This window comes from Hypomesus transpacificus, chromosome 14, assembly GCF_021917145.1.
Source record: "Hypomesus transpacificus isolate Combined female chromosome 14, fHypTra1, whole genome shotgun sequence".
Lineage (NCBI taxonomy): Eukaryota > Metazoa > Chordata > Actinopteri > Osmeriformes > Osmeridae > Hypomesus > Hypomesus transpacificus.
In genome coordinates this window covers 225,637-250,722 of record NC_061073.1, presented here as the reverse complement: position 1 = coordinate 250,722, position 25,086 = coordinate 225,637, and the positions used below count along the sequence as shown (strand labels likewise).

The 25,086-nt window shown below is 48.7% G+C and overlaps 2 protein-coding genes across 7 annotated transcripts in view; one reads left to right on the top strand and one right to left on the bottom strand.

The window, feature by feature from the left end:
* Positions 1-429: 429 nt before the first annotated feature.
* On the top strand, positions 430-5,563 carry tmem106c (transmembrane protein 106C). Of its 6 annotated transcripts, none has more exons than XM_047033779.1 (8): positions 430-1,455; positions 1,786-2,055; positions 3,085-3,148; positions 3,690-3,849; positions 4,300-4,440; positions 4,606-4,655; positions 4,822-4,875; positions 4,952-5,563. In XM_047033779.1, the coding sequence occupies exons 2-8, from the start codon at positions 1,842-1,844 to the stop codon at positions 5,052-5,054; spliced, it is 786 nt and encodes a 261-aa protein (XP_046889735.1). In that variant the 5' UTR covers positions 430-1,455; positions 1,786-1,841; the 3' UTR covers positions 5,055-5,563. The 6 variants fall into 6 exon arrangements, with proteins under 6 accessions (XP_046889735.1, XP_046889734.1, XP_046889733.1 ...); XM_047033778.1 differs by having other exon boundaries at positions 1,783-2,055; XM_047033777.1 differs by having other exon boundaries at positions 1,740-2,055.
* A 3,295-nt stretch (positions 5,564-8,858) lies between these two features.
* Positions 8,859-25,086, bottom strand: part of LOC124476335 (tensin-2-like) — a 37,700-nt gene continuing 21,472 nt past the window's right edge. Inside the window, exons 9-29 of the mRNA XM_047033430.1 lie at positions 24,920-25,042; positions 22,893-22,957; positions 22,421-22,504; positions 22,125-22,237; positions 20,305-20,365; positions 20,109-20,184; positions 19,765-19,894; positions 18,961-19,026; positions 18,724-18,840; positions 16,941-18,323; positions 16,684-16,849; positions 14,366-14,908; positions 13,797-14,212; positions 13,517-13,645; positions 13,308-13,397; positions 12,980-13,057; positions 12,579-12,653; positions 12,277-12,445; positions 11,764-11,832; positions 9,609-9,638; positions 8,859-9,296 (exon numbers count right to left, since the gene is read on the bottom strand). Coding sequence (XP_046889386.1) covers positions 9,152-9,296; positions 9,609-9,638; positions 11,764-11,832; positions 12,277-12,445; positions 12,579-12,653; positions 12,980-13,057; positions 13,308-13,397; positions 13,517-13,645; positions 13,797-14,212; positions 14,366-14,908; positions 16,684-16,849; positions 16,941-18,323; positions 18,724-18,840; positions 18,961-19,026; positions 19,765-19,894; positions 20,109-20,184; positions 20,305-20,365; positions 22,125-22,237; positions 22,421-22,504; positions 22,893-22,957; positions 24,920-25,042 — 4,128 coding nt within the window. The 3' untranslated portion in view covers positions 8,859-9,151. The remainder of the gene's footprint in view (positions 9,297-9,608; positions 9,639-11,763; positions 11,833-12,276; positions 12,446-12,578; positions 12,654-12,979; positions 13,058-13,307; positions 13,398-13,516; positions 13,646-13,796; positions 14,213-14,365; positions 14,909-16,683; positions 16,850-16,940; positions 18,324-18,723; positions 18,841-18,960; positions 19,027-19,764; positions 19,895-20,108; positions 20,185-20,304; positions 20,366-22,124; positions 22,238-22,420; positions 22,505-22,892; positions 22,958-24,919; positions 25,043-25,086) is intronic.

Sequence of the window (25,086 nt, the reverse complement as noted above, 5' to 3'; positions counted from 1 at the left end):
ACATTCAATCGACTTGCCTGGCTGCCAGCCCAACTTCTCCCCGCCCACAAAAAAAGTTGGGTCTGGAGGGTCTCATATTGGGAACAACTATATAAAACCAGGATCTGGGCGGACCAATGAAATTGCCAGGGCGGGCTTTATACGATGATGGACAGATGATCAACAGTAACGTAATCAACAACGTCACGAAAGAGCCCTTGGTTTGAATTTGTTTTCAACAGACAACATATTACGTTGCTCTGATTGGTTGTAGGTGTATCCAATTGAGCGAAGAGGTATTTGTTTTACGAGTTCGGTTGAAACACGCCCCATAGTCACAGCCCAACGGAGAGTTTTCAGACTCATATTCTGACTAGAATTATGAGTATGACAACGTCAGGCTAAATCGACCATGTTTGCCGTCAAACTGTTGTGGAACATCTTCGGTCGCTCCGATAACAGAACAGGAAGGCTAGCGAAAATCTGCAGATGTCCGCAGATTTTCAGTCTGAATAACCGCAGGAAATGTGAAAAAATCTGTGTATTACGTTTGGGCCTGCTGATCACTAGAGAATGTCCATCCATGAACAGATGTTGTATTATACATTGATCAATACAATAAACTAGCATAGAATATAAAAAGCAGCAGACATAGGAAGTAAAGAAGTACAAACACTTCATTACTGTACTAAAGTAGATTTTTCTGGTATCAGTACTTAACTTCCCTATTTATTTTTTGACATCTTTTTCTTATAGAAAGAAATATTTTTGATAAAAAGTTTCTGGAAAAAAAAGAAAGATGGAAAAAAAAAAAGTACAAGCTAATTTTTCTAAACGAACGTTTGCATCATTGATGAGTGCTTCATGATGACTACAATACCCTACTGTACTCAGTTGTACTATTGTGTTCTGCTTTCATCTACTCTGTTTGATGCTTCTCGGTTCTCCTCTCTTCTTTCACTGTCTGAACAAAAAAGTTTAGAAAGGTAGAAAAAATATATATTTTTTAAGAAATTGCAAGAACATTCCCCCCCCGAAATGTTTTCGAAAGGTTGAATAAAAATATTTTTGACAATGTTTCAACACATTTGCTATAAAGATTTAGAAAAAAAGTACGTTATGGATGAGTCAGAGGGAGTTAGCGATGTCTACATGGTTGTGAATAGAGACAATTCCCGATCGCCCATGGCCATATATGAGATGATATAAGATGTTCTAAATAGTCCACTTTAGACACGAAATAGTGTCTTTATGTATAAATGTATTAATATGATGTGAGGTCCAGTTACCAGCTAAAACAGGTAGTAATGTCTGCTTTTTACTTCAGAGCCCACACTTCTTTAACTTTAGTGAAAAAGTGAAGTCAGTCAGACTATGGTAAACATAGTCGAGGATGGAAGTACACATCGTAACAAGTGACGTAGGAGCTCACCGGAAGTAGAGGAATAAAGCGGAACAACAACAGACAGAACGGGAGTGAGTTTTCACAATACAAATTTCACTGGTTTATATAGAACTGCTACATTACATGGATATGTATACGGCAAGGGTAAGATCCCTGGTTTGTTTGAAAAGAACATGCGCATGTTGAGTTATGCTTTCTGACATTAGATAGCTAGCTTTCCAAGTTACTGTGCTGCTAAATCTTAACAGATTGGCTGAGTAATTGTGCTGACTCAGCTGGCTTGTATCAGTGACCTCGTGAACTTTACTTTAGCTAGTTTTGCCATTTTAATCAGCATGTTGCATTGGTCTTTCAGCATTCTGCGACTGAGCACGTGACGGTTTGTGTCCGCTCGACAGCAGGGTTAGATACCAGCTCGTGGCGTGCTGACTGATCACCCGCGAGACAGCGCGCAGACATGGGGACTCGCATGTCCCGTAGCGGCAGCGCCCTTCTGTTGCTACCAGAGAACGGGGTCACGGGCCGGGAGAGCGGGGACAAGGAAGATGACGACGACTCTCTAGACGGGCTGGACCGACAAGAGGACATCGCACAGTTCCCGTATGTGGAATTTACCGGCAGAGACAGCATCACCTGCCCGACGTGCCAGGGCACCGGGCGCATCCCGTCAGGTAGCTCGCGCTAATCCATGCGTTGATGCCATGGTGGTATAGACCAATTATCACCCTGCGCCACACAACTGTCAAGCAGGCTCAACTGCGCATGTGGGTTGCAAAAGACGAGCTTCTCCCCGTTCTATTACTCTTGGAGTGTCGTTCAGGTCATCATATATCTCTGGCCACTGGATTGCAGGGCTTGATATTAATTTTTTGAGGCTCTTGGCCTTTGGACAAATACATTTACGTTCACTTGTCTATGCACAAAAGTCACTTGACCCCGATACCCTTAAATAGCCTGTCCAAGTGATCGGGCAAAACTAGCCTGGCTAACGGAGGTCGCTTTCTCAGGCAAATGACGAATGAAACAGACAGGTTAAAGAAATCCGAGATTCTGGCTATCTTCACCAGACTCGTATCTACATTAGGTAGTCCTCCCTGACGTTTCTGGTGTAGAATGGAGTGAAATACAACATTGTGCACACTGCCAGTGAGCGAGTCTGACTGAGGCTAACGTCAAAACAGTGTAACTGGGATGTAGTCTCACTCAGATTGCCAGTTTAAACAAATCAGAAAAATAATCGGACCAGCTGACTAAAAGCAGAATTCCCATATCTCTTGAAAGCTGCCCTGCTCGACTTTTTAATGTAGAATTGACGGTAAAAGTGTAAAATTATGAACTTTGTGTCATGACGTGAAGACATGGTTGCCGCTCGACTATGCGGTCTGTACCGGGTGACATTCTCACTCAAATTTTAAGAATTTCGTGACCCAAATCAAAATTCTGATGCGACAGATCATTGGGTAATCGCTTTCTCTCCTATAGGCATGTCCTCCTCGACGCTTTTGGTCTTTTTAAATCTAACTATTTGTATTATCCTTGTGGTCCTTTTGCTATTTAAAATGCTATCCTTTCCCGGTTTTCTGCAGCCACAGTGCGCGCGCATCCCGATTGTTTACAAACAAATAATTGGTCTATACGTAGACCGTGAACATGACGGCGACGCTTGTTGGTTTTAACATGCACATGTGGTTGTCCTTCAGAGCAGGTAAACGAGCTGGTGGCGCTGATCCCGTACAGCGACCAAAGACTGCAGCCCCAGAGAACGTGAGTCCTCATCACTTCTGATCCGTTTATTGATCCCAGGGGAAACAAGATCACTCCTATTGATTGTCGTTATCACCATCTTGACAACCACTGTCTGTTATTGTTCATTGATTGAGTTGTTGATCCCATGCCTCCTGGCCCTCCACCTAGTGTACAGTCCATACACTACTGCACTGCACTACTGCACTGCACTGCACTGCACTACTGCACCGCACTACCGCACCGCACTACCGCACCACTGCACTACCGCACCACTGCATTACCGCACCACTGCAGCACTGCACTACTGCAGCACTGCACCACTGCAGCACTGCACCACTGCAGCACTGCACCACTGCAGCACTGCACTACTGCAGCACTACACTACTGCACTACACTACTGCACTACACTACACTACTGCACTGCAATACACTACTGCACTACACTACTGCACTACACTCACTCACATGCTGTGGAACCTAGTGTACAGTAGCTGATGGATGATGTTCAACTTCCTGGTCTGGAACAAAGAAGTTGAGAAGAAGTGGTGTGTCTCTACAGGAAGTTGTACGTAGTGCTATCAGCGGTGCTGTGCCTGCTAGCCTCCTTCCTGGTGGCATTCTTCCTCTTCCCTCGCTTTGTGCTGGTGGAGGATGATGGGATACGATCCGTGATCGTCAGGTTTGACCCTCCTAACATGAAGGTCATGATGAACATGACGGTGAGACTGTATAAATAACAACAATATTACCATTATTATGTGTTCATTTATACAGGGGATGGGTGTAGCTCAGTGGTAGAGCATGGGGATGGGTATAGCTCAGTGGTAGAACATGGGGATGGGTATAGCTCAGTGGTAGAGCATGGGGATGGGTATAGCTCAGTGGTGGAGGTAGGATGGGTGTAGTAGGTCAGTGGTAGAGCCTTTGAGTGCTGATGAAGAGGTGGCAGATTCAAGTGCCTCTTCCTTGGATGCAGCTCGGGTCTAAGACGGATTCGAGAGACCGCAGATAGTGCGGCTAGTGTGGTTTGTTATAATGTCTTAGATCTATTACTTTTATCAATTGTATTATTGATTTTGTTGATTTTATGTAAAGCACCTCGAGCTGCAATTCTTGTATGAAATGTGATATATAAATAAAGTGTTTCTTTCTTTCTTCCCGTCTTCCAGAGCTCACTGAACTTCAGTAACCCCAACTTCTTCACCGTGCTGGTGGACAGTGTGAGCTGCCAGGTGCTCTACATGAAGACTGTCATCGGAACTCAGCAGACAGACAACATCCTGAGCATCCAGCCACTCAGCCAGAGACAGGTATCCTCCTCACCCCTACCTCCCCAGCCCCCATCCAACCACTCAGCCAGAGACAGGTATCCTCCTCACCCCCCATCAAGCCACTCAGCCAGACACTTAGCCAGAGACAGGTTACCCTCTCACCCCTCCTCCCCCTCGGGTAACCAGGTGTTTCTGTGCTTGCAGGTGAACTTCACTGTCAGTGTGGAGATCAGTGGAAGTGCCTCGTACGTCTAGTAAGTCTGCTGTCCTCTCCTTCACACTGACCTGTCTAGGAGCTATACATCTACACTGACCTGTCTAGGAGGTATACATCTACACTGACCTGTCTAGGAGCTATACATCTACACTGACCTGTCTAGGAGCTATAAATCTATGCTAACATTTCCCCTCCCTCTCCAGTGCGTTTTGTACCATGGCCAGCATCAAGGTTCACAACATAGTGGTGTTCATGCAGTGAGTATCTCCCCCTCCTCCTGCTCCTGCTGTCTTGTTCCAATCAGATATCCTGTAAATCTGTATGTGTCTGCAGGACCACTGTGAAGACCTCTTACATGGTGAGGACATCCCAGAACACTCTGGAAGCGTACCGCTACATAGACTGTGGCTCCAACACAACCATACACCAGCTTTGACACACACCACCACACACCAGCCTGCCTGGGCTGGCTCGGACACAGACACACCAAAGACTACACACACTCCTCATCCCTCCTCAGATGAGAAGTGTAAGACTGCTCCATTAGCCCCTTCTCAAGTAGCTTTGCATCTGACTGTAACCGAGGGCAACCCATTGCTTGACCAATCAGTAGACAGGAACAGTGTTCTGCTGTTGATCCTGCTGCCCACGAGGCTAACTGACGTACAGATGGGCTGTTGCTGCTTGATCTGCACCTTAATACTTACAGTTGAAACATTAATGTGTTATTTATACAGCGTGAGGGGGGCTGTGGGGCCTCTTGACTCTCCTCAGGAGCACCTAGTATTGAAGCTGTCAGATGGAATACACACGACTACTGGTGGGGTGATGGAGCTAGGGGTTGAGAGAGGCAGGGGTTGATGGAGCTAAGTGGTAAGGGAGCTAGGGGACGAGGGAGGCAGGGGGTTAGAGAGGCAGGGGGTTAGAGAGGCAGAGGGTGAGGGAGCTAGGGGGTGAGGGAGCTAGGGGACGAGGGAGGCAGGGGGTGAGGGAGCTAGGGGGTGAGGGAGCTAGGGGATGAGGGAGGCAGGGGGTGAGGGAGCTAGGGGGTGAGGGAGGCAGGGGGTGAGGGAGGCAGGGGGTTAGAGAGGCAGGGGGTGAGGGAGCTAGGGGGTGAGGGAGGCAGGGGGTGAGGGAGGCAGGGGGTTAGAGAGGCAGGGGGTGAGGGAGCTAGGGCGTGAGGGAGGCAGGGGGTGAGGGAGCTAGGGGGTGAGGAAGCTAGGGGGTGAGGGAGCTAGGGGACGAGGGAGGCAGGGGGTGAGGGAGCTATGGGGTGAGGGAGCTATGGGGTGAGGGAGGCAGTGGATGAAGGGGCGGTAAGGGAGCTAGGAGGTGAGGGAGGCATGATGCTAGTGGTCAAGGGGTTCTTGTCTGAACAGCTTCCAGTTTCTTAATCATGGTGCTGCTTGTTTTGCCGCTTAATTCCTCCAGCCTCTCTCCTGCATGGCCACAGTTAGGCTGACTTGAACTTTAACAGTTGTTGTTGTAAGTGTTGAGAATTGAAGTGATTTCATTGGCCTTTGCTGAGTGAGGCAGGTATGTTACTGTCTGGATCTGGTCAGACAGGTCCTTCATGTTTTGGGGTGCTTAAGGATGCAGTGACACTGGTCTGGTCAGATCCTACAGAGGTCAGGAGGGCATGTTCTTCACAGGAAGAGGAAAGTGTTAATTCAAAGTGATGATTTTCAAAATCTTCTTTTAAAAAGGGCTTTGATTAGTATTTGATATTGTTGACTGCATCTTGCTTTTTTGAATAACATTTTGGGAAGAAAATTGTGCTTGACTATAAAATAAGGGACTTGTTAACTAATAAACATATTTAATACTTATATAACCAATTGTTGTTTTCATGTTGATGAGGATAATTTAAATAAAACAGCCATTTGATATTTGGTACCACAACTTTTATGTTTTAATCATCTTCTTTTGTACATACAAAGCTTTCTTTAAAAAATAGCATTTTACATATTCCTTTACAAATGTTTAACTCTTAGTTTTGTACACTTTTCTAGCTGCATGTAAGAAAAAAATATATTACTACAAGAATTGACCAATAACAAAAACAGACCACGATATATATGACCTGCCAAACAAGTAGTGTCTCCTTGGTGTCTAACATAAAACACTTATACAAATAATACAAATGCAGATACATGTGGCAAAATACAAAAATATAACTGATGAAAGCTTATTAATACAGGAGTCTAGGATCTGTCTGGTTCAGTGGGCCATAAGAGGTGGGCACCTGGTACGTGGTTAACCTGGTACGTGGTTAACCTGGTACGTGGTCAACATGGTACGTGGTCAACATGGTACGTGGTCAACCTGGTACGTGGTCAACCTGGTACGTGGTTAACCTGGTACGTGGTTAACCTGGTACGTGGTCAACCTGGCACGTGGTTAACCTGGCACGTGGTTAACCTGGTACGTGGTCAACCTGGTATGTGGTTAACATGGTACGTGGTTAACCTGGTACGTTGTTAACTTGGTTCTTTTGGAACAGGGTTAACATGGTTAACTTGGAATGTGGTTAACTTGGCACTTGGTTGACAGGGTAACAACGTGTTGCGTGAGAAATGGCTGAAATGCGTGAGTCTTGCAGTCTTGAGAGCCCCGTTCTTCAAGGACAGAAGCACTGTGATGTGTGATCTGTTATAATCACTGTGATGTGTGATCTGTTATAATCACTATGATGTGTGATCTGTTATAATCACTGTGATGTGTGATCTGTTATAATCACTGTGATGTGTGATCTGTTATAATCACTGTGATGTGTGATCTGTTATAATCACTGTGATGTGTGATCTGTTATAATCACTGCGATGTGTGATCTTTTATAATCACTGCGATGTGTGATCTGTTATAATCACTGCGATGTGTGATCTTTTATAATCACTGCGATGTGTGATCTGTTATAATGTTGGAGCTGCACACCTGGAATTGATATACTGTCATAAAGGGTTAGAGATAAAATTATTCAGGTTTGGTGATAGTTTGTCAGTTTAAAGATACAGGGTTTTGTGTCCTGGAGAAGGCATATATTCCAGATACAATTATCAAAACTGAAACCACTTGACCATCAAAACCCCCAGCATACCTTTCAACAGGCCTACACATAACCCTCTGTCATCACACATAACCCTCTGTCATCACACATAACCCTCTGTCATCACACATAACCCTCTGTCATCACACATAACCCTCTGTCATCACACATAACCCTCTGTCATCACACATAACCCTCTGTCATCACACACACACACAACCCTTTGTCATCACACACATAACCTTCTGTCATCTCACATGCACATACACCGTACACTTCCTGTCATACACACTCTACATGATGTTGAATGCTCAGCACATCCACTTAGACATCTGCCTGGACTCTACTGGACATAGGACCTGCTGCCACTAAGGCCACAACCCAGAGGCTCAGGTTCAATTCTGGATTCATCGGGTCATTATCTGTACATCCTCCCCTCTCTCTATCCCCGTTTCACTCTCTCTACAACTGTCTCTGTATAAATAAACACCTAACCCTAATCCTACAAATAAAAGCTGTTAGAGCTCAAACGAGAGTCAAAAACAAAATCTGGTTAAAATATCTCTGTATGCTGTTGTTTCATACAGGCAGTATCAGAGATAGTAACTCCTGCTGCTCCAGGTGAGCTAGGCTAGTAACTCCTGCTGCTCCAGGTGAGCTAGGCTAGTAACTGTTGCTCCAGGTGAGCTAGGCTAGTAACTCCTGCTGCTCCAGGTGAGCTAGGCTAGTAACTCCTGCTGCTCCAGGTGAGCTAGGCTAGTAACTCCTGCTGCTCCAGGTTAGCTAGGCTAGTAACTCCTGCTGCTCCAGGTGAGCTAGGCTTATAACTCCTGTTGCTCCAGGTGAGCTTGGCTAGTAACTCCTGCTGCTCCAGGTGAGCTAGGCTAGTATCTCCTGCTGCTCCAGGTGAGCTAGGCTAGTAACTCCTGCTGCTCCAGGTAAGCTAGGCTAGTAACTCCTGCTGCTCCAGGTGAGCTAGGCTAGTAACTCCTGCTGCTCCAGGTTAGCTAGGCTAATAACTCCTGTTGCTCCAGGTGAGCTTGGCTAGTAACTCCTGCTGCTCCAGGTGAGCTAGGCTAGTAACCCCTGCTGCTCCAGGTGAGCTAGGCTAGTAACTCCTGCTGCTCCAGGTGAGCTAGGCTAGTAACTCCTGCTGCTCCAGGTGAGCTAGGCTAGTAACTCCTGCTGCTCCAGGTGAGCTAGGCTAGTAACTCCTGCTGCTCCAGGTGAGCTAGAAGCTGGTCCTACAGGATGCCAAAGCTTCGGCCACTGAGGCACTTGAAATGTTACGACAACGACGGCATCAGTATAAACACATTACACAGGTGAGTCTTTGTGTGCGTATGGAGAATACACAGTTGGTGAGTGTGTGTAAAGATTGAGGAAGGAACGGTTTTGGTGGACAGAATGACAGGCTGGATGGTTTGTGGTCTCCATGGTGATCTCTGTGGTGGATGGTTTGTGGCCTCCATGGTGATTCCGATGGTCTAACGGCGTTGGTGGGAGCCCAACAGGACCTTGTTTATGAAGTTGACGATGGCGCCGGCCGGCTGCTCAGGGTCCAGCTCTGCAAACAGGTGACATACGTTCTCCGCTAGGCTGCCCGGCTTCCTGGCCACAAAGCCAAACACCCTGCACCGGGAAAGCACGTCAGAATGTGGGGTCTTTGTCAAGATGTTGCTGGTCTTAACAAAGCTGAATGGTCTTAACTATGCCTGGATGGTCTTAACTATGGCTGGATATAGCTATGGTGATGTAACTATGGCAATGTCTCTGAGCTGCCTGGAGTCACCATGAGAGGATGAGAGAGAGATATACTGGGAGGATGAGGTGAGTAGAGAAAGATCTACTGGGATCTATTTGGGAAGATTTTGCCTAGTTAAGCTAAATGTTGCCATGTATGGAATCTTTCATCTACATAAACACAGATATTTTAACACTTACTTAGAGGTGGTACTGTCAGAGTTAATCCATCTAAAGCAAATAGAGAGAGTCTCAGGACATAAACACACAGACAGAACACACAAACACACAGACAGAATACACAAACACACAGACAGAACACACAAACACACAGACAGAACACCCAAACACACAGACAGAATACACAAACACACAGACAGAACACACAAACACACAGACAGAACACCCAAACACACAGACAGAACACACAAACACAGACAGACAGAACACCCAAACACACAGACAGACAGAATACACAGGTGCTGAAGAACACACAAACACACAGGCCTGAGCAGTTGAACAGCAAGCAATTATGGTGATGATAAGGATGCTTTACAACTAAGATGTGTCACTAAGGTGTGTTACTAAGATGTAACTAAGGTGTGTTACTAAGGTGTTTTACTAAGATGTTACTAAGGTGTGTTACTAAGATGTTACTAAGGTGTGTTACTAAGATGTAACTAAAGTGTGTTACTGAGGTGTGTTACTAAGATGTAACTAAGGTGTGTTACTAAGATGTCACTTAGGTGTGTTACTAAGATGTCACTAAGGTGTGTTACTAAGATGTCACTAAGGTGTGTTACTAAGGTGTGTTACTAACATGTAACTAAGGTGTGTTCCTAAGATGTCACTTAGGTGTGTTACTAAGATGTCACTAAGGTGTGTTACTAAGATGTCACTAAGGTGTGTTACTAAGGTGTGTTACTAATATGTAACTAAGGTGTGTTCCTAAGATGTCACTTAGGTGTGTTACTAAGATGTCACTAAGGTGTGTTACTAAGATGTCACTAAGGTGTGTTACTAAGGTGTGTTACTAACATGTAACTAAGGTGTGTTCCTAAGATGTAACTAAGGTGTGTTACTAAGATGTCACTAAGGTGTGTTACTAAGGTGTGTTACTAAGATATCACTAAGGTGTGTTACTAAGGTGTGTTACTAACATGTAACTAAGGTGTGTTCCTAAGATGTAACTAAGGTGTGTTCCTAAGATGTCACTAAGGTGTGTTACTAAGATGTCACTAAGGTGTGTTACTAAGATGTCACTAAGGTGTGTTACTAAGGTGTGTTACTAAGATGTCACTAAGGTGTGTTACTAAGGTGTGTTACTAAGATGTCACTAAGGTTTGTTACTGAGATGTCACTATGGTGTGTTACTAAGATGTGTTACTAAGATATCACTAAGGTGTATTAATAAGATGTCACTAAGGTGTGTTACTAAGATGTAACTAAGGTGTGTTACTAAGGTGTGTTACTAAGGTGTGTTACTAAGATGTCACTAAGGTGTATTACTAAGATGTCATTAAGATGTGTTACTAAGATGTAACTAAAGTGTGTTACTAAGATGTAACTAAGGTGTGTTACTAAGGTTTGCTACTAAGATGTCACTAAGGTGTGTTACTAAGGTTTGTTACTAATATGTAACTAAGGTGTGTTCCTAAGATGTCACTTAGGTGTGTTACTAAGATGTAACTAAGGCGTGGTACTAAGGTGTGTTACTAAGATGTAACTAAGGCGTGTTACTAAGGTGTGTTACTAAGATGTCACTAAGGTGTGTTACTAAGATGTCACTAAGGTGTATTACTAAGATGTCATTAAGATGTGTTACTAAGATGTAACTAAAGTGTGTTACTAAGATGTAACTAAGGTGTGTTACTAAGGTTTGCTACTAAGATGTCACTAAGGTGTGTTACTAAGATTTGTTACTAAGGTGTGTTACTAAGATGTCACTAAGGTGTGTTACTAAGATGTAACTAAGGCGTGGTACTAAGGTGTGTTACTAAGATGTAACTAAGGCGTGTTACTAAGGTGTGTTACTAAGATGTCACTAAGGTGTGTTACTAAGATGTCACTAAGGTGTGTTACTAAGATGTAACTAAGGCGTGTTACTAAGGTGTGTTACTAAGATGTCACTAAGGTGTGTTACTAAGATGTCATTAAAGTGTGTTACTAAGATGTAACTAAGGTGTGTTCCTAAGATGTGTTACTAAGATGTAACTAAGGTGTGTTATTAAGATGTATCTAAGGTGTGTTACTAAGATGTAACTAAGGTGTGTTACTAAAGTGTGTTACTAAGATGTATCTAAGGTGTGTTACTAAGATGTAACTAAGGTGTGTGCTGCACATGCTCAGCCCTCACCTCCTGTCCTCTGGATCAACGGTGCTGAAGGTCACACTGCAAACAGGATAGTGTCTCCTGAAGAATACCCTACACACACACACACACACACACGGTACATCAGGACAGCATAAACGTTGCATGTTGTACAGTGTATATGGTAGGGTGTGTCTAGTGTAGGATAAATATGTATAACTTAGGATGTGCAAGGTAGGATGTACAGGTGTAGGGTAGGGTGGGATAGGTATGGGGTCAGATGGCTGAGCGGTTAGGAAATCGGGCAAACAATCAGAAGCTTGCCGGTTTAATTCCCGGCCGTGCCATATAACGTGGTCAAGGCACTTAACCCTACTTGCCCCGGGGGGAATGTCCCTGTACTTACTGTAAGTTGCTCTGGATAAGAGCGTCTGCTAAATGACTAAAACTTTATTTAGTGTGCAAGTGTATATGTACAGGTGTGTATGTACAGGTGTGTATGTACTATTGTATATGGTGTACAGGTGTGTATAATGTACAGCTGTCTAGGGTAGGTACCTGCGCTGGCTGTCTGTCAGAGTGATGCCTTGGGATGACACCTTGAAGTTGACGACTGTTGCCGCAGGACGCGGACTCCGCCCCAGTGTGGCACCGGTTGCCTTGGCAATGGCCTGGGGGCCGGTCAGCGACTCCGTCTCCACGGAACTCAAGTAGAGGACATTACAGGCTGGAAGGCAGGGGGCGGGGCCAGGAGCAACCAATCAGGTAAGAGAAGAAGAGCAGGAGGAACAGTGACATACAGAGAGATAGTAGGCCAGAGAGACAGACAGGCAGTAGGACAGAAAGGCAGACAAACTCACCAGCTCCCTGTCTGAGCAGGTCTGCAGCTGTGCTCATGTTGCTGGGGGGCTGCTCCACCTGCTCCCCCAGAGAGTCTGCAGCCACACACATAGGGGGGGATGAGAAAACATGGCAACGCACTAGAATATACCAGGAAGCCAGTCGTGACTCGTGTGACATGCAGTCTTAGACAATAAGTCTTTCTCACCACTTTTGGCAACAGACCATAAATGAGCTAAGAGCTAGCGCTAAGTATTTGCTCCTTAAAAAAACCTAAATATATCGTAAAACCATAGACAGTTGAGCTTTATGACCTTTATGTACTGTGAACCTACATATGTGAGTGAGTTTGTTTGAACGTGTGTGTGTGAGCATGCATATGTGTGTGTGAGCGTCTCCATGGTGACACCAGACTGCCTACCTTGGTCAGGGATTGTCAGGCAGCAGGGCAGAGAAATGGGGGTGATGGAGTGTTGGTACACCAGAGCTGACAGACTCCCTGGAGAAACAGACAGGGAGACATGCAGACAGACATACAGGCAGACAGAAAGACATTAATTTAATTATTATTAATTTTCTTGTTATGACTAAATAGCTCAGAATGCGGTGAGGGTACAGGTACAGGTGTTCGTGTCAGCAGGGTAGTTGGAGTACAGACTTTCAGGGTGAGGGTTAAGAGTTTGGGGTTGGGGTTACAGGTTAGGGTTGGGTCAGGGGTTGGGTCAGGGGTTGGAGTTTGGGGGTCTCACCAAAGTGAGGCTCGTTCTGACAGCCTTTAATCTTGACTCCTCTTGGCCCCGTCTCAACCAGGAAGTGCCTCACCAGCTGCTCCAGTGGGTCTGATACCACGAGGGTGTGTGCGTGTGTGTGTGTAAACACAAAGAACGTTCAGAGGTGTGTGTATGTGTTTGTGTGTGTGTATGTGTAATTGTGCTTTTGTGTGTGCTTGTGTGTGTACCCTTGCTGCTGTGGTTGAGGCCTGCTGGGGGCGTGGCCACCCTGAGGGCGAGGCCGTAGGCTCCCTGGAAGGAGCTGCTGTCTCTGATCAGGAACGAGCCTGGCTCTCGCTCCTTCAGCACCGCAATGGCTGGAGAGGAAGAGAGGAGAGGAGGTGAGGAGATGAGGCGTTTGTCTCCTGACCTCACATCCTGTCTCCTGACCTCACATCCTGTCTCCTGACCCTACATCCTGTGTGGGGTACAGAAGATATTGTTGTGTACGGCAGAGTGCTGACCCACCTTGGTCTCTGGAGATTCCAGGCTTGTACCAGAAGCGGGAACTGTCCTGGACGACCTTCACCCCTCCCCTGCTGAGCACCTCCCCCTCTGGAGGAATGTCAAGGGTGCCCACACCGCCCCCCACACCACCCCCCACACCACCCCCCACACCGCCCCCTACATCGCCCCCCACCGTGGGGCAGAAGGTCACATGGTGCTGCATGGGGGCGTGTCCGGAGCCGGGCTGGGTAGGCAGACGGCGCTTCTCTGGGAGAGGGGGCTGGGGGCCGGTGGGCTGGGGGCCGGTGGGCTGGGGGCCGGCGGGCTGGGGGCCGGCGGGCTGGGGGATAGCAGGCTGGGGGCCGGCGGGCTGGGGGATAGCAGGCTGGGGGCCGGCGGGCTGGGGGCCGGTGGGCTGGGGGCCGGTGGGCTGGGGACTGAGGATGCCAGCGTAGCCGGAGGAGCCATCAGGAGGGGGACAGTAGGGTTCAGGGTGAGGAGGGGGGCAGTAGGGTTCAGGGTGAGGAGGGGGACAGTAGGGTTCAGGGTGAGGAGGGGGGCAGTAGGGTTCAGGGCTGGCCAGCATTAGCCTTCGGCCCTGGGTAGCAAAGCCTGGAATGGGGGGGTCGGAGGAGGGAGGCAGGGGCTCGGAGGGGGTCTCTGGGGTCAGCTCTCTGTGAGGAGGGGGAGGAGAGGCTCCATTGGGCTGGGTGGGACTGGGCATGGTTGGGGAAGGTGGATGGGTCAGGGGCTGGGTCAGGGGCTGTATCTGGGGTTGAGGCTGGGGTTGGGGCTGGGTATGGGGCTGGGTATGGGGTTGGGTATGGAGTTGGGGCTGGGTCTGGGGCTGGATCTGGGTCTGGGGCCGGGTATGGGTTTGGGACTGGGGTTGGAGGTGGCTGGGCAGGTTGGGGGTGGCGTGAGTAGGGTCAGAGGTCAGGGTCGGGGTCTGAACAGGAGTAGACCAGTGGTTCCCAGCATGAGGGGGGGCTGGGGGTGTGTGTGAGGGTGGGGTGGGTGAGTGTGTGTGTGAAGGGGTGGGGGTTCTGGAGTGTGTGTCTGACCCATTGGGGTAAGCTCTGTCCTGTGATTGGCCAGACTCGTAGTCGCTGTTGATGTTGGTGGTTCTGAGGCTGAAACACAGAGAGATAATGATGTCACACTCAGTAGACAGGAAGTCAGAAGGCTAGCCGGTTAGCTGGGTTGAATGGGAAAGATGAGACTGATTAGCCTTGGTGCATTTTTTTTGTTGTATCAGAAGTAAGCTGATCCTGGACACCAACATGAGAACAGCTACGGCTAACTGAATGCATAATGGTGAATGGGATGATCAGATGTGGCTTTTGGTTGTTGTTCGGTTTCGTTAGATAAAACGATAACTCGTTTTTAGAAGTGTCAGCCTTTTTTTTCTTTTAAAGAGCGACAGTTAGCTAGTGTTAGCCAAGTTAGGGTGATGAGCAAGCCCAAAAGAAATTCGCCAGCGCAGAATTCTGACAAAAACCGCAGAATTTCGAATAGAATCAGTGACGTGCAGTCAGGGTAGGCAAGGTTGGCACTGCCTACCCTGCCAAAATTCAAACGTAATTTTTTTTATTAAATCATTTTATTTAATAAACTTGTATTTGTATTTTACTGATTATTCTTGTGATTTATATATGCAATATGTATGTAATTCCAATTGTTTAGACGTTACGATGACAAATGTAACAGTTACGCATAATCAAAGACAAAAAAATTGTGGAATAAGCAATGCTTTTACTGTCAATTCATAGTGGACGACAAGCGAAAAAAAGTGCAGAATGAATGGAGGTCTGTGGAGCTATACCCCTCAAAATCCACTTTTCTCAGGATATAATTTTTTGTCTAGTAATTTGAATTCTGAATAAGAAAGGGGAGGCAAAAAAAAATACACACCGCTGGGGGATAGATTTTTTAAAAGTCGCCTTTCTGTTCTAAAAAAGCCTTTTAAAATGTAATTGACGTCATACACATTGTACGGCCCAACATACTGCTTGACGGCAAGCTCTGGTTACTGCCACTTTTCTCTCGAGGCATCGACAACACAGCTGACAGGGGAGTCTCCCTCTCAATACACATGCTAGAAAGAGTTTTGGTTTGCTAATGTTGTTACTAATGTTGCTAATGCTCTGATATTCTGGTTCTGCTTCGGATGCCATCAAGCGGGATATCTGGTCGTAGTCAGTCCTTCACTAACCAATCAGCATTCGTTAGCAGAAAGCTAGCGTGTTATGGGCAACAATGACTTACCCTGTAAGAAATCGAAAGGACACAAGTACTCGTTCATTCAACTTTCGAACTGTAATCCATGTTGAACATGCAAAAACTACAATCAAATCTGAGATTTCTCAACAACAATCAGGTGAAAGAAACAAATGTAGCCGTTTAGCTTCATAGACTCCCACATTTTGCACTCGACCACGATCAATCCCAGTGGAACTGTGGTGGAACTGCAACAAAATTCGGTACAATGGGGCTTAATAGGGAGTGGGCAGGCTCTCCTTAAACAGGCTCTGCCACAACTCCTCTGTGCCTTTGCACGTAAAAATTACAGCAAGAGACAGGGCCAGGGAGTTTTCTGGCGATCTTTATGAGGATGGAGGAATCTTGCAATAGAATTATCCAAAAGATTGAATCTCTTTAAAGCTATTTTAACTTAATCCACAGATTTTCAGTCTGAAAAACTGCAGAAAATGTAAAAAGATTACGTTTTGGCTTTGTGATGAGTTACTGCTGGTCCCATGAAATCTAAATGGACACGTTGTGATGACATTGTTGCTTCATCCATGATATGTTAAACCTAGAAACAAACCCCTCCCCCTCCTCACATAACCCCTCCCCCTCCTCACATAACCCCTTCCCTTCCTGTGATATAGTGGTGAGGTCCCACCTGTCCAGTGTGCGTTGTGGACTGCTGGTGTGGACGGGAGTGGGCGGGCCGGAGAGGTCAGAGGGCGTGGAGCATGGCGGTTGGTGGGCGTCTCTCTGCAGCTGCCGCATGGAACTCTGGGATATGTGGTCCCGCCAGCCCACACTGTCTCCTGAAGTACACACCTCTGAGAGGGAGGAGAGAGGGCAAAGGAAGAGGAGAGTTTGTGTCTTGTATTTAGTGTGTGTGTGTGTCTCACCAGTGTGTGTGTGTCTCACCAGTGTGTGTGCAGGCTCCGGGAGGTGGCAGGGGGGAGGGGGTCTCTGACTGGCAGCCAGACCCATACCCCCTGCTCTCCGAGGGAGATGGCTGATAGGCTAAGCAGGAGCAGGGGGGGCGGGGCTGGTACCTCCCCTCCAGGCGGGCATGGCCGTGGGAGTGACTGCCCTCCGGATAGGCTGGGTGTCCCAAGGGCAGGGGGTCAAAGGTGAAGGCTGGGAGGTCATGAACTTGGGGCGTGTAGGAAGAGAGGGTGGCCCTACGGTGCCAGAAATCCGCCTCCCTTTCCCACTGTAGCTCCACCTCTCGCTCCCATTGGAGGGTCATGTCCCGGCCCCGCCTCTCCCAGTGTAGCTCCTCCCCCCGGCCCCGGCGCAGGCCTCCATCACGCTGCTGTAGCTCCGCCACCCGGTCCCAGTGGAACCCCTCCCCCCGGTCCAGACGCAGGCCGTGATAGGCCGGATCTTCCCGCCGCAAGCTGGGATAGGCTGAATCTTCCCGCCGAAGGCCGTAATAGGCTGAATCTTCCCGCCGCAAACCTTGACAAGCTGAATCTTCGCGCCGAAGGCCATGATAGGCTGAATCTTCCCACCGAAGGCCGTGATAGGCTGATTCTTCCCGCCGAAGGTCGTGATAGGCCGAATCTTCCCGCCGCAAACCGTGATAGGCTGAATCTTGGTGTCGCAGGCTGCAATCCCGGCAGATGCAGCCAGAGGGTGGGCCGTCCAGCAGCAGCTCTGGGTAGGGGCCGGGGGGAGGCTGGGGGGGGCAGTCCTGAGGGATGGCCTCCTGGGGGGGGGCAAGTGGGCGAGGGGGCGTGGACAAGGGGCAGGGCAGGAAGTGATGCGGGGTCTGGCGTCCCCACAGCAGGTCGGGAGGGGGCAGGACCTTGGCGGGGGGGTAGTGTTGACACAGGTCTAGGTGTGAGGGGGCGGGGCTGGTGGGGCCAGGGAGCAGGACTCCATTGAGTGTGAGCAGGGTGTGGTCACAGCGCTGGGAGCGGTAGTCGTGGCGACAGGAGCAGGACCGGCCCAACCCCCCGCCACCCCTCTCCAGCTCCGAGGGGGAGGAGTCACTGTCGTCCAAGATGGCTGTCTCCCTCTCCCCGCCTTGCCCCTCCATGCCCCCCAGCAGACGGTCTAGCTCCTCCCTCTCCTGACGCGTGGGAGGCGGAGGACCAATCGGCTCGTCCCGACGCTCGGATGGGCCACATGATTGGCTGGAGTGAACAGAGTGGGTGGAGTCAGAGCTGGTAGGGAGGAAGCGACTTGGCCGTTCGTTGCCGGAGCCTTCTTGGCTGCCATTAGTGGAGGCTTGGCCACGCCTCTTCTTGATCTGGGCATAGAGACTCCCATCCACAGGACCCCTGGTGTGGGCGATGTCTGAAGGACAAGGAAGGGTATCAGTTCAATTCCTTCTGATGTGTGTGTGTGTGTGTTACCCTCCAGACTGTCCTGGTAGTGTTGTGTGTGTGTGTTACTCTCCAGACTGTCCTGGTAGTGTTGTGTGTGTGTGTTACTCTCCAGACTGTCCTGGTAGTGTTGTGTGTGTGTGTGGGTGTTACCCTCCAGACTGTCCTGGTAGTGTTGTGTGTGTGTGTGTGTGTGTTACCCTCCAAGCTGTCCTAGTAGTGTTGTGTGTGTGTGTGTGTGTGTGTTACCCTCCAAGCTGTCCTGGTAGTGTTGTGTGTGTGTGTGTTACCCTCCAAGCTGTCCTGGTAGTGTTGTGTGTGTGTGTGTTACCCTCCAAGCTGTCCTGGTAGTGTTGTGTGTGTGGTGTTACCCTCCAAGCTGTCCTGGTAGCGTTGGTTGAAGTTCTCGTAGGAGTCCCAACGAACGACAGGGTCTGCAGTGTTGTAGTCCACTGTCACAGCTGGGTCATTCCTCATGTACTCCCGACCTGATGGAGGGGGAAAGGGGAAGGCAAATAGATCTGATTGGATGGAAAGTTCTCTCCAAAAGGAGTTGTGTAGATAAAAAAGGAAGTAGAAGATAAAACAGGAAGTAGAAGCAGGGAAACCTTTGATCTTCTCTGGCCCAGACGAGAAGACAAACTCTACGGTGGCGTCAGACGGAAATCGCTCATCTGAGGAGAGGAGGAGATGGGGGGAGGAGGAGAGGAGTGGAAAGGAGAGGGGAGGAGAGGAGGAGGGGAGGTAGAGTTTCATATTTGATAGTGATGATACTGTAACAGTGTAATAAAATGTGACTGCAGTGTGTAGAGCAGGTGTGTACAGCAGGTGTGTAGAGCAGGTGTGTACAGCAGGTGTGTACAGCAGGTGTGTACAGCAGGTGTGTAGAGCAGGTGTGTACAGCAGGTGTGTACAGCAGGTGTGTACAGCAGGTGTGTACAGCAGGTGTGTTCAGCAGGTGTGTAGAGCAGGTGTGTACAGCAGGTGTGTACAGCAGGTGTGTACAGCAGGTGTGTACAGCAGGTGTGTACAGCAGGTGTGTACAGCAGGTGTGTAGAGCAGGTGTGTTCAGCAGGTGTGTAGAGCAGGTGTGTAGAGCAGGTGTGTACAGCAGGTGTGTACAGCAGGTGTGTACAGCAGGTGTGTAGAGCAGGTGTGTAGAGCAGGTGTGTACAGCAGGTGTGTACAGCAGGTGTGTACAGCAGGTGTGTACAGCAGGTGTGTACAGCAGGTGTGTACAGCAGGTGTGTAGAGCAGGTGTGTTCAGCAGGTGTGTAGAGCAGGTGTGTAGAGCAGGTGTGTACAGCAGGTGTGTACAGCAGGTGTGTACAGCAGGTGTGTACAGCAGGTGTGTACAGCAGGTGTGTACAGAAGGTGTGTTAAGCAGGTGTGTACAGCAGGTGTGCAGGTACCTGAGCAGGCTAGGTCCAGCTCCCCCTTGCCAAACCATAGCTGGGCTCCGTGGATGGTGCAGGTGTGGAACTGCAGCCGGAACACCGGCTCCCTCTCGGCCCGCTGGGGCACGCGCTGGTAACATTTCACCTGCAGGGGGCGCCACAGGGAACAGGGGTCAGGGGTTAACAAGGAGCAGTGGTTAACAAGGAGCAGGGGTCAGGGGTTAACAGGGGTCAGGGGTTAACCGGGATCAGGGGTCAAGGGTTGTCGGGGGTTAACAGGGATCTGGGGTCAGGGATTAACAAGGAGCAGGGGTCAGAGAGCAGGGGTCAGAGGTTAACAGGGGTCAGGGGTCACTCACCATAATGTCACCCTTCAACAGCAGAGCTGGCTCAATGGTCACACACAACCTCCTTCCTCCCGAACCCTGTAGATCACTGGACACACACACACACAAGAGTGAGTGTGTGTGTGTGTGTATGTGAGTGATTGAGTGAGTGTGTGTGTGTGTGTGTGAGTGTGTGTGTATGTGAGTGAGTGTGAGTGTGTGTACTGACTAGATGCCAGAGGTGTAGACCAGCTGCATGGCCTGGTAGATCTTCATGAAGGGGAAGAATCCTGCAGAGAGAAGAGAAGCATGAGGACTAGGATCCCTAAACCCCCCCCCCCCCCCCTCTCTCTCTCTCTCTCTCTCTCTCTCTCTCTCTCTCTCCCCTCTCTCTCTCTGTCTCTCTCTGTCTCTCTCTCTCTGTCTCTCTCCGCCTCCCCCCCCCTCTCTCTCCCCCTTCCTCTCTCTCCCCTCCCCTCTCTCTCTCTTTCTCTCTCTCTCTCCCCCCTCACCTCTCTCTCTCTCCCCCCTCCCCTCTCTCTCTCTCTCTCTCTCTCTCTCTCTCTCTCTCTCTCTCTCTCTCTCTCTCCTTGTCTCTCTCTGTCCTTGTCTCGCTCTCTCTCTCGCCTTGTGTCTCTCTTTCCTTGTCTCTCTTTCTCTCTGTTTCTCTCTCCTTGTTTCTCTCTCTCTCTGTCTCTCTCTCTCCTTGTCCCTCTCTCCTTGTCTGTCTGTCTGTCTGTCTGTCTGTCTCTCTCTGTTTATCAATTCAATTCAAAATGGTTTATTGGCATGAATGTTCAGGTTGCACAATGTTGCCAGGGTGGTCCACAGTGAAGGTACAACATATGTAATTATAAACATATCATCAAACCTAATTCATATCATAAATCACAAAAAACTGTATAGAACAATATAATAAGTTACATATGAAAAAATAAATGGCAAGGGTATTATTATTATTATTATTATTGGTACAGTGTAGCATGCATACATACTGTGTAGCATGCATACATACAGTGTAGCATGCATACATACAGTGTAGCATGCATACATACTGTGTAGCATGCATACATACTGTGTAGCATGCATACATACTGTGTAGCATGCATACATACTGTGTAGCATGCATACATACTGTGTAGCATGCATACATACTGTGTAGCATGCATACATACTGTGTAGCATGCATACATACTGTGTAGCATGCATACATACTGTGTAGCATGCATACATACTGTGTAGCATGCATACATACTGTGTAGCATGCATACATACTGTGTAGCATGCATACATACTGTGTAGCATGCATACATACTGTGTAGCATGCATACATACTGTGTAGCATGCATACATACTGTGTAGCATGCATACATACAGTGTAGCATGCATACATACTGTGTAGCATGCATACATACAGTGTAGCATGCATACATACTGTGTAGCATGCATACATACTGTGTAGCATGCATACATACTGTGTAGCATGCATACATACTGTGTAGCATGCATACATACTGTGTAGCATGCATACATACTGTGTAGCATGCATACATACTGTGTAGCATGCATACATACTGTGTAGCATGCATACATACTGTGTAGCATGCATACATACTGTGTAGCATGCATACATACTGTGTAGCATGCATACATACTGTGTAGCATGCATACATACTGACACACTGTACATCTACATCTTTGGCACATGATGTTGTCTCTCTCTGTCTCTCTCTATATCTCTGTTTGTCTCTCTCTGTTTCTCTCTGTCTCTCTGTGTTTATGTCTCTCTGTCTCTCTTTGTTTGTCTCTCTGTCTCTCTGTGTCTCTGTCTATCTGTGTTTGTCTCTCTGTCTCTCTCTGTCTCTCTGTGCTTCTGTGTTTATGTCTCCCTGTCTCTCTTTGTTTGTCTCTCTGTGTCTCTCTGTGTCTCTCTGTCTCTCTGTGTCTCTCTGTCTCTCTGTGTCTCTCTGTCTCTCTGTGTTTGTCTCTCTGTCTCTCTCTGGATGTGGTTTGGGTAGGACATGCAGACACACCCACACACACACACACCTCTGTGTGCTTGGTAGCTGGGCAGGGTGGGGATGAGGACCTGGTGCAGGAACAGAGGACTGCTGTTCATCTTAATGGCTCCTGACAGCAGACCCCCAAAGTAGTAGATATACCTGGAGGAGGATATACTGTAGTACATACACTGTGTGTAGGGTATATCTACTATACTGAGGGGAGGTTCAACAAGAGGGTGTGTTTATTTGCTTTTCACCTATTCATATGAAATTAGGATTTGCAATACGTCTTGCCATTGGTCAGTGTAGTTGGTGTGTTCTGATTGGTCAGTGTAGTCTCACCTGTTCTGGGAGGGCTGGAGGGATGAAGAAATCTTGTCTTCACAGAACTTCCTCATGGCTAGAGTACTGAGGGCCTGGTCTGCACTGTTCACACACACACACACACACACACACACACACACACACACACACACACACACACACACACACACACACACACACACAGACACAGACACTATGTATAGATATATAAAGGCATTGGACTGCACAGCCCTACATTTACTCAGATCTACATCTACACATCTCTATTTCTTCAGTATATGCTGGATCCTGATTTGTATGTCTGTCTGTCATCCCAGGTAGGGTTAGTAGAGCTCTTTGGACCTAGAGGCTGGTCTTCTAGACAGAACCATTAGTAGAACTAGTTTAACAGAACCAGAACTAGTTTCCACAGTCCCACAGCCGGAGCCATTGACAGGGTGGAAACTGTGGAGCCATGATAGGGCCAGAGGAGTTGGCTGGCTGGACTTACCCTGCTGAGATCTTGCTGTAGTGCATGTAGGCAGCCATGATCACTCCTGTTTTACCCTTGTTACCCTGCCAGAGGGAGGGGGAAGGAGAGGGGGATAGAGGGAGAGAGAGGGAGAGAGAGAGAGAGAGAGAGAGAGAGAGAGAGGGAGAGAGAGAGAGGGAGAGAGATAGGGAGACATAAATACACAGAAGTGTGCCAGGGCAGGTCTCCCCTGAGGGAAGTGATGTATAAACCATCTGTTGTTCCAGTCTTTCTGTTTACCTCTGCTTTCCCTCCTCTCCTCCTCCCCTTCTCTTCCCCTCTCCTTCTCCCTTCCTCTCCCTTCCTCCTCTCTCCTTTCCTCCTCTTCCCCTCCTCTCTCTCCTCCTCCTCTCTCTCCTCCTCCTTAGGCATGGGCCGGTTACCGGTTTCAAGGTATACCGCGGTTTGAAAAAGTTTCAATACCTCTCTTATTTCCGTGATACTGTTGCTGAGGTATGAGCTGTTTTTCTGTCTTGTCAAAGACGGAACGTGCTGGAATCAGGGTTTACGCAGTGGAGAAAGCAACCCTCCGGTTGGCGAGTTTAGCACTGGTGAAATAAACTTTGAACAGTAGGCTACTTTTGGCATGCTACCGCCTAAGGCAAATAACACAGCTAATTAACTAGCTATCATCAGCTAGTTTCACGTTAGCCTACGTTATACTAGAACCATAGAAAAAAAAATACTGTTCTGGGGAAGAGCAGTAGTTCTCTCCAACTACAGACCCATTTCCAATCTTCCTTTCCTATCAAAGGTTTTGGAAAAAACTGTTGTTGAAGTTTCAGTCTGGTTTCCGCCCTGGCCATAGTAGAGAAACAGCCTTGGTCACCAACGACCTCCTTAAGGCAGCAGATACTGGTTCCCCATCTCGACATCCTCCTGGACCTAACAGCTGCTTTTGATACAGTAGATCACAACATCCTCCTCCATCGCCTGCAATAGACCATTGGACTCTCATGTTCACAACTGGTTTATCTCATACCTGACCGGCAGAACCGACTACGTCGCCCTGGGCAACGCCAAATCACACACCCACAACGTCACCTGCGGTGTTCATCAGGCAGGGCCCCAGCCTCCTCAGGACTCTGTGCTGGCCCCCAGCCTCCTCAGGCTCTGTGCTGGGCCCCAGCCTCCTCAGGGCTCTGTGCTGGCCCCCAGCCTCCTCAGGGCTCTGTGCTGGCCCCCAGCCTCCTCAGGGCTCTGTGCTGGGCCCCAGCCTCCTCAGGCTCTGTGCTGGGCCCCAGCCTCCTCAGGGCTCTGTGCTGGCCCCCAGCCTCCTCAGGGCTCTGTGCTGGCCCCCAGCCTCCTCAGGCTTTGTGCTGGCCCCCAGCCTCCTCAGGGCTCTGTGCTGGCCCCCAGCCTCCTCAGGGCTCTGTGCTGGCCCCCAGCCTCCTCAGGGCTCTGTGCTGGCCCCCAGCCTCCTCAGGCTCTGTGCTGGCCCCCAGCCTCCTCAGGGCTCTGTGCTGGCCCCCAGCCTCCTCAGGGCTCTGTGCTGGCCCCCAGCCTCCTCAGGGCTCTGTGCTGGCCCCCAGCCTCCTCAGGGCTCTGTGCTGGCCCCCAGCCTCCTCAGGGCTCTGTGCTGGCCCCCAGCCTCTTCTCCATCTACATGCTCCCCCTTGGCATTTAGCAGGCACAGAATATCATTCCATTGTTACGCTGATGACACACATCTTTACCTCAGGACATCCCCCACTTCTTCTGCTCTCCTGCCAACATCCACACTGACCACCTGCTGTTCAAACTATTTTATATGTTGCTTAAAAATGTAATATATTGTGTTCAAAAAAAATTTTTTGAGCTGTAAACGCAAACCGTTATGCCGTGAATCCGTGGTATTTTTTCTCAAGGTTATAATACCCTCAAAATCTGATACCGGCCCATGCCTATTCCCTCTCCTCTCCCCCCCCCCTCCTCCTTCCCTCCTCCTCTCCCTTCCTCCTCTGCTCTCGCTCCTACTCTCCACTATGTTTCCTTTAAACCTGTCCAGACTGGTAGCTGCCCCGGACCTTGCAGTGAAGGACCACCACTCTGTGGGAGTCTGAGGCCATCCAGCCCTCCATGGCCTTGCACATGGCACAGATCTTATCCAGGGGGGGTGCGTGCAGGTCAGGCCAGCCAAAGTCTCGCACCTGGGGGGGGATTTTTGTGTCACTATGGATAAAACCTGGATTAG

What these genes read in the sequence shown, in the direction of transcription:
- tmem106c (XM_047033779.1), top strand. Translation starts at nt 1,842, where the DNA reads ATGGGGACTCGCATGTCCCGTAGCGGCAGCGCCCTTCTGTTGCTACCA. An exon ending in CACCGGGCGCATCCCGTCAG is followed by an intron (nt 2,056 to 3,084) that starts GTAGCTCGCGCT and finishes GTTGTCCTTCAG; the next exon opens with AGCAGGTAAACGAGCTGGTG. An exon ending in AGGTCATGATGAACATGACG is followed by an intron (nt 3,850 to 4,299) that starts GTGAGACTGTAT and finishes CCCGTCTTCCAG; the next exon opens with AGCTCACTGAACTTCAGTAA.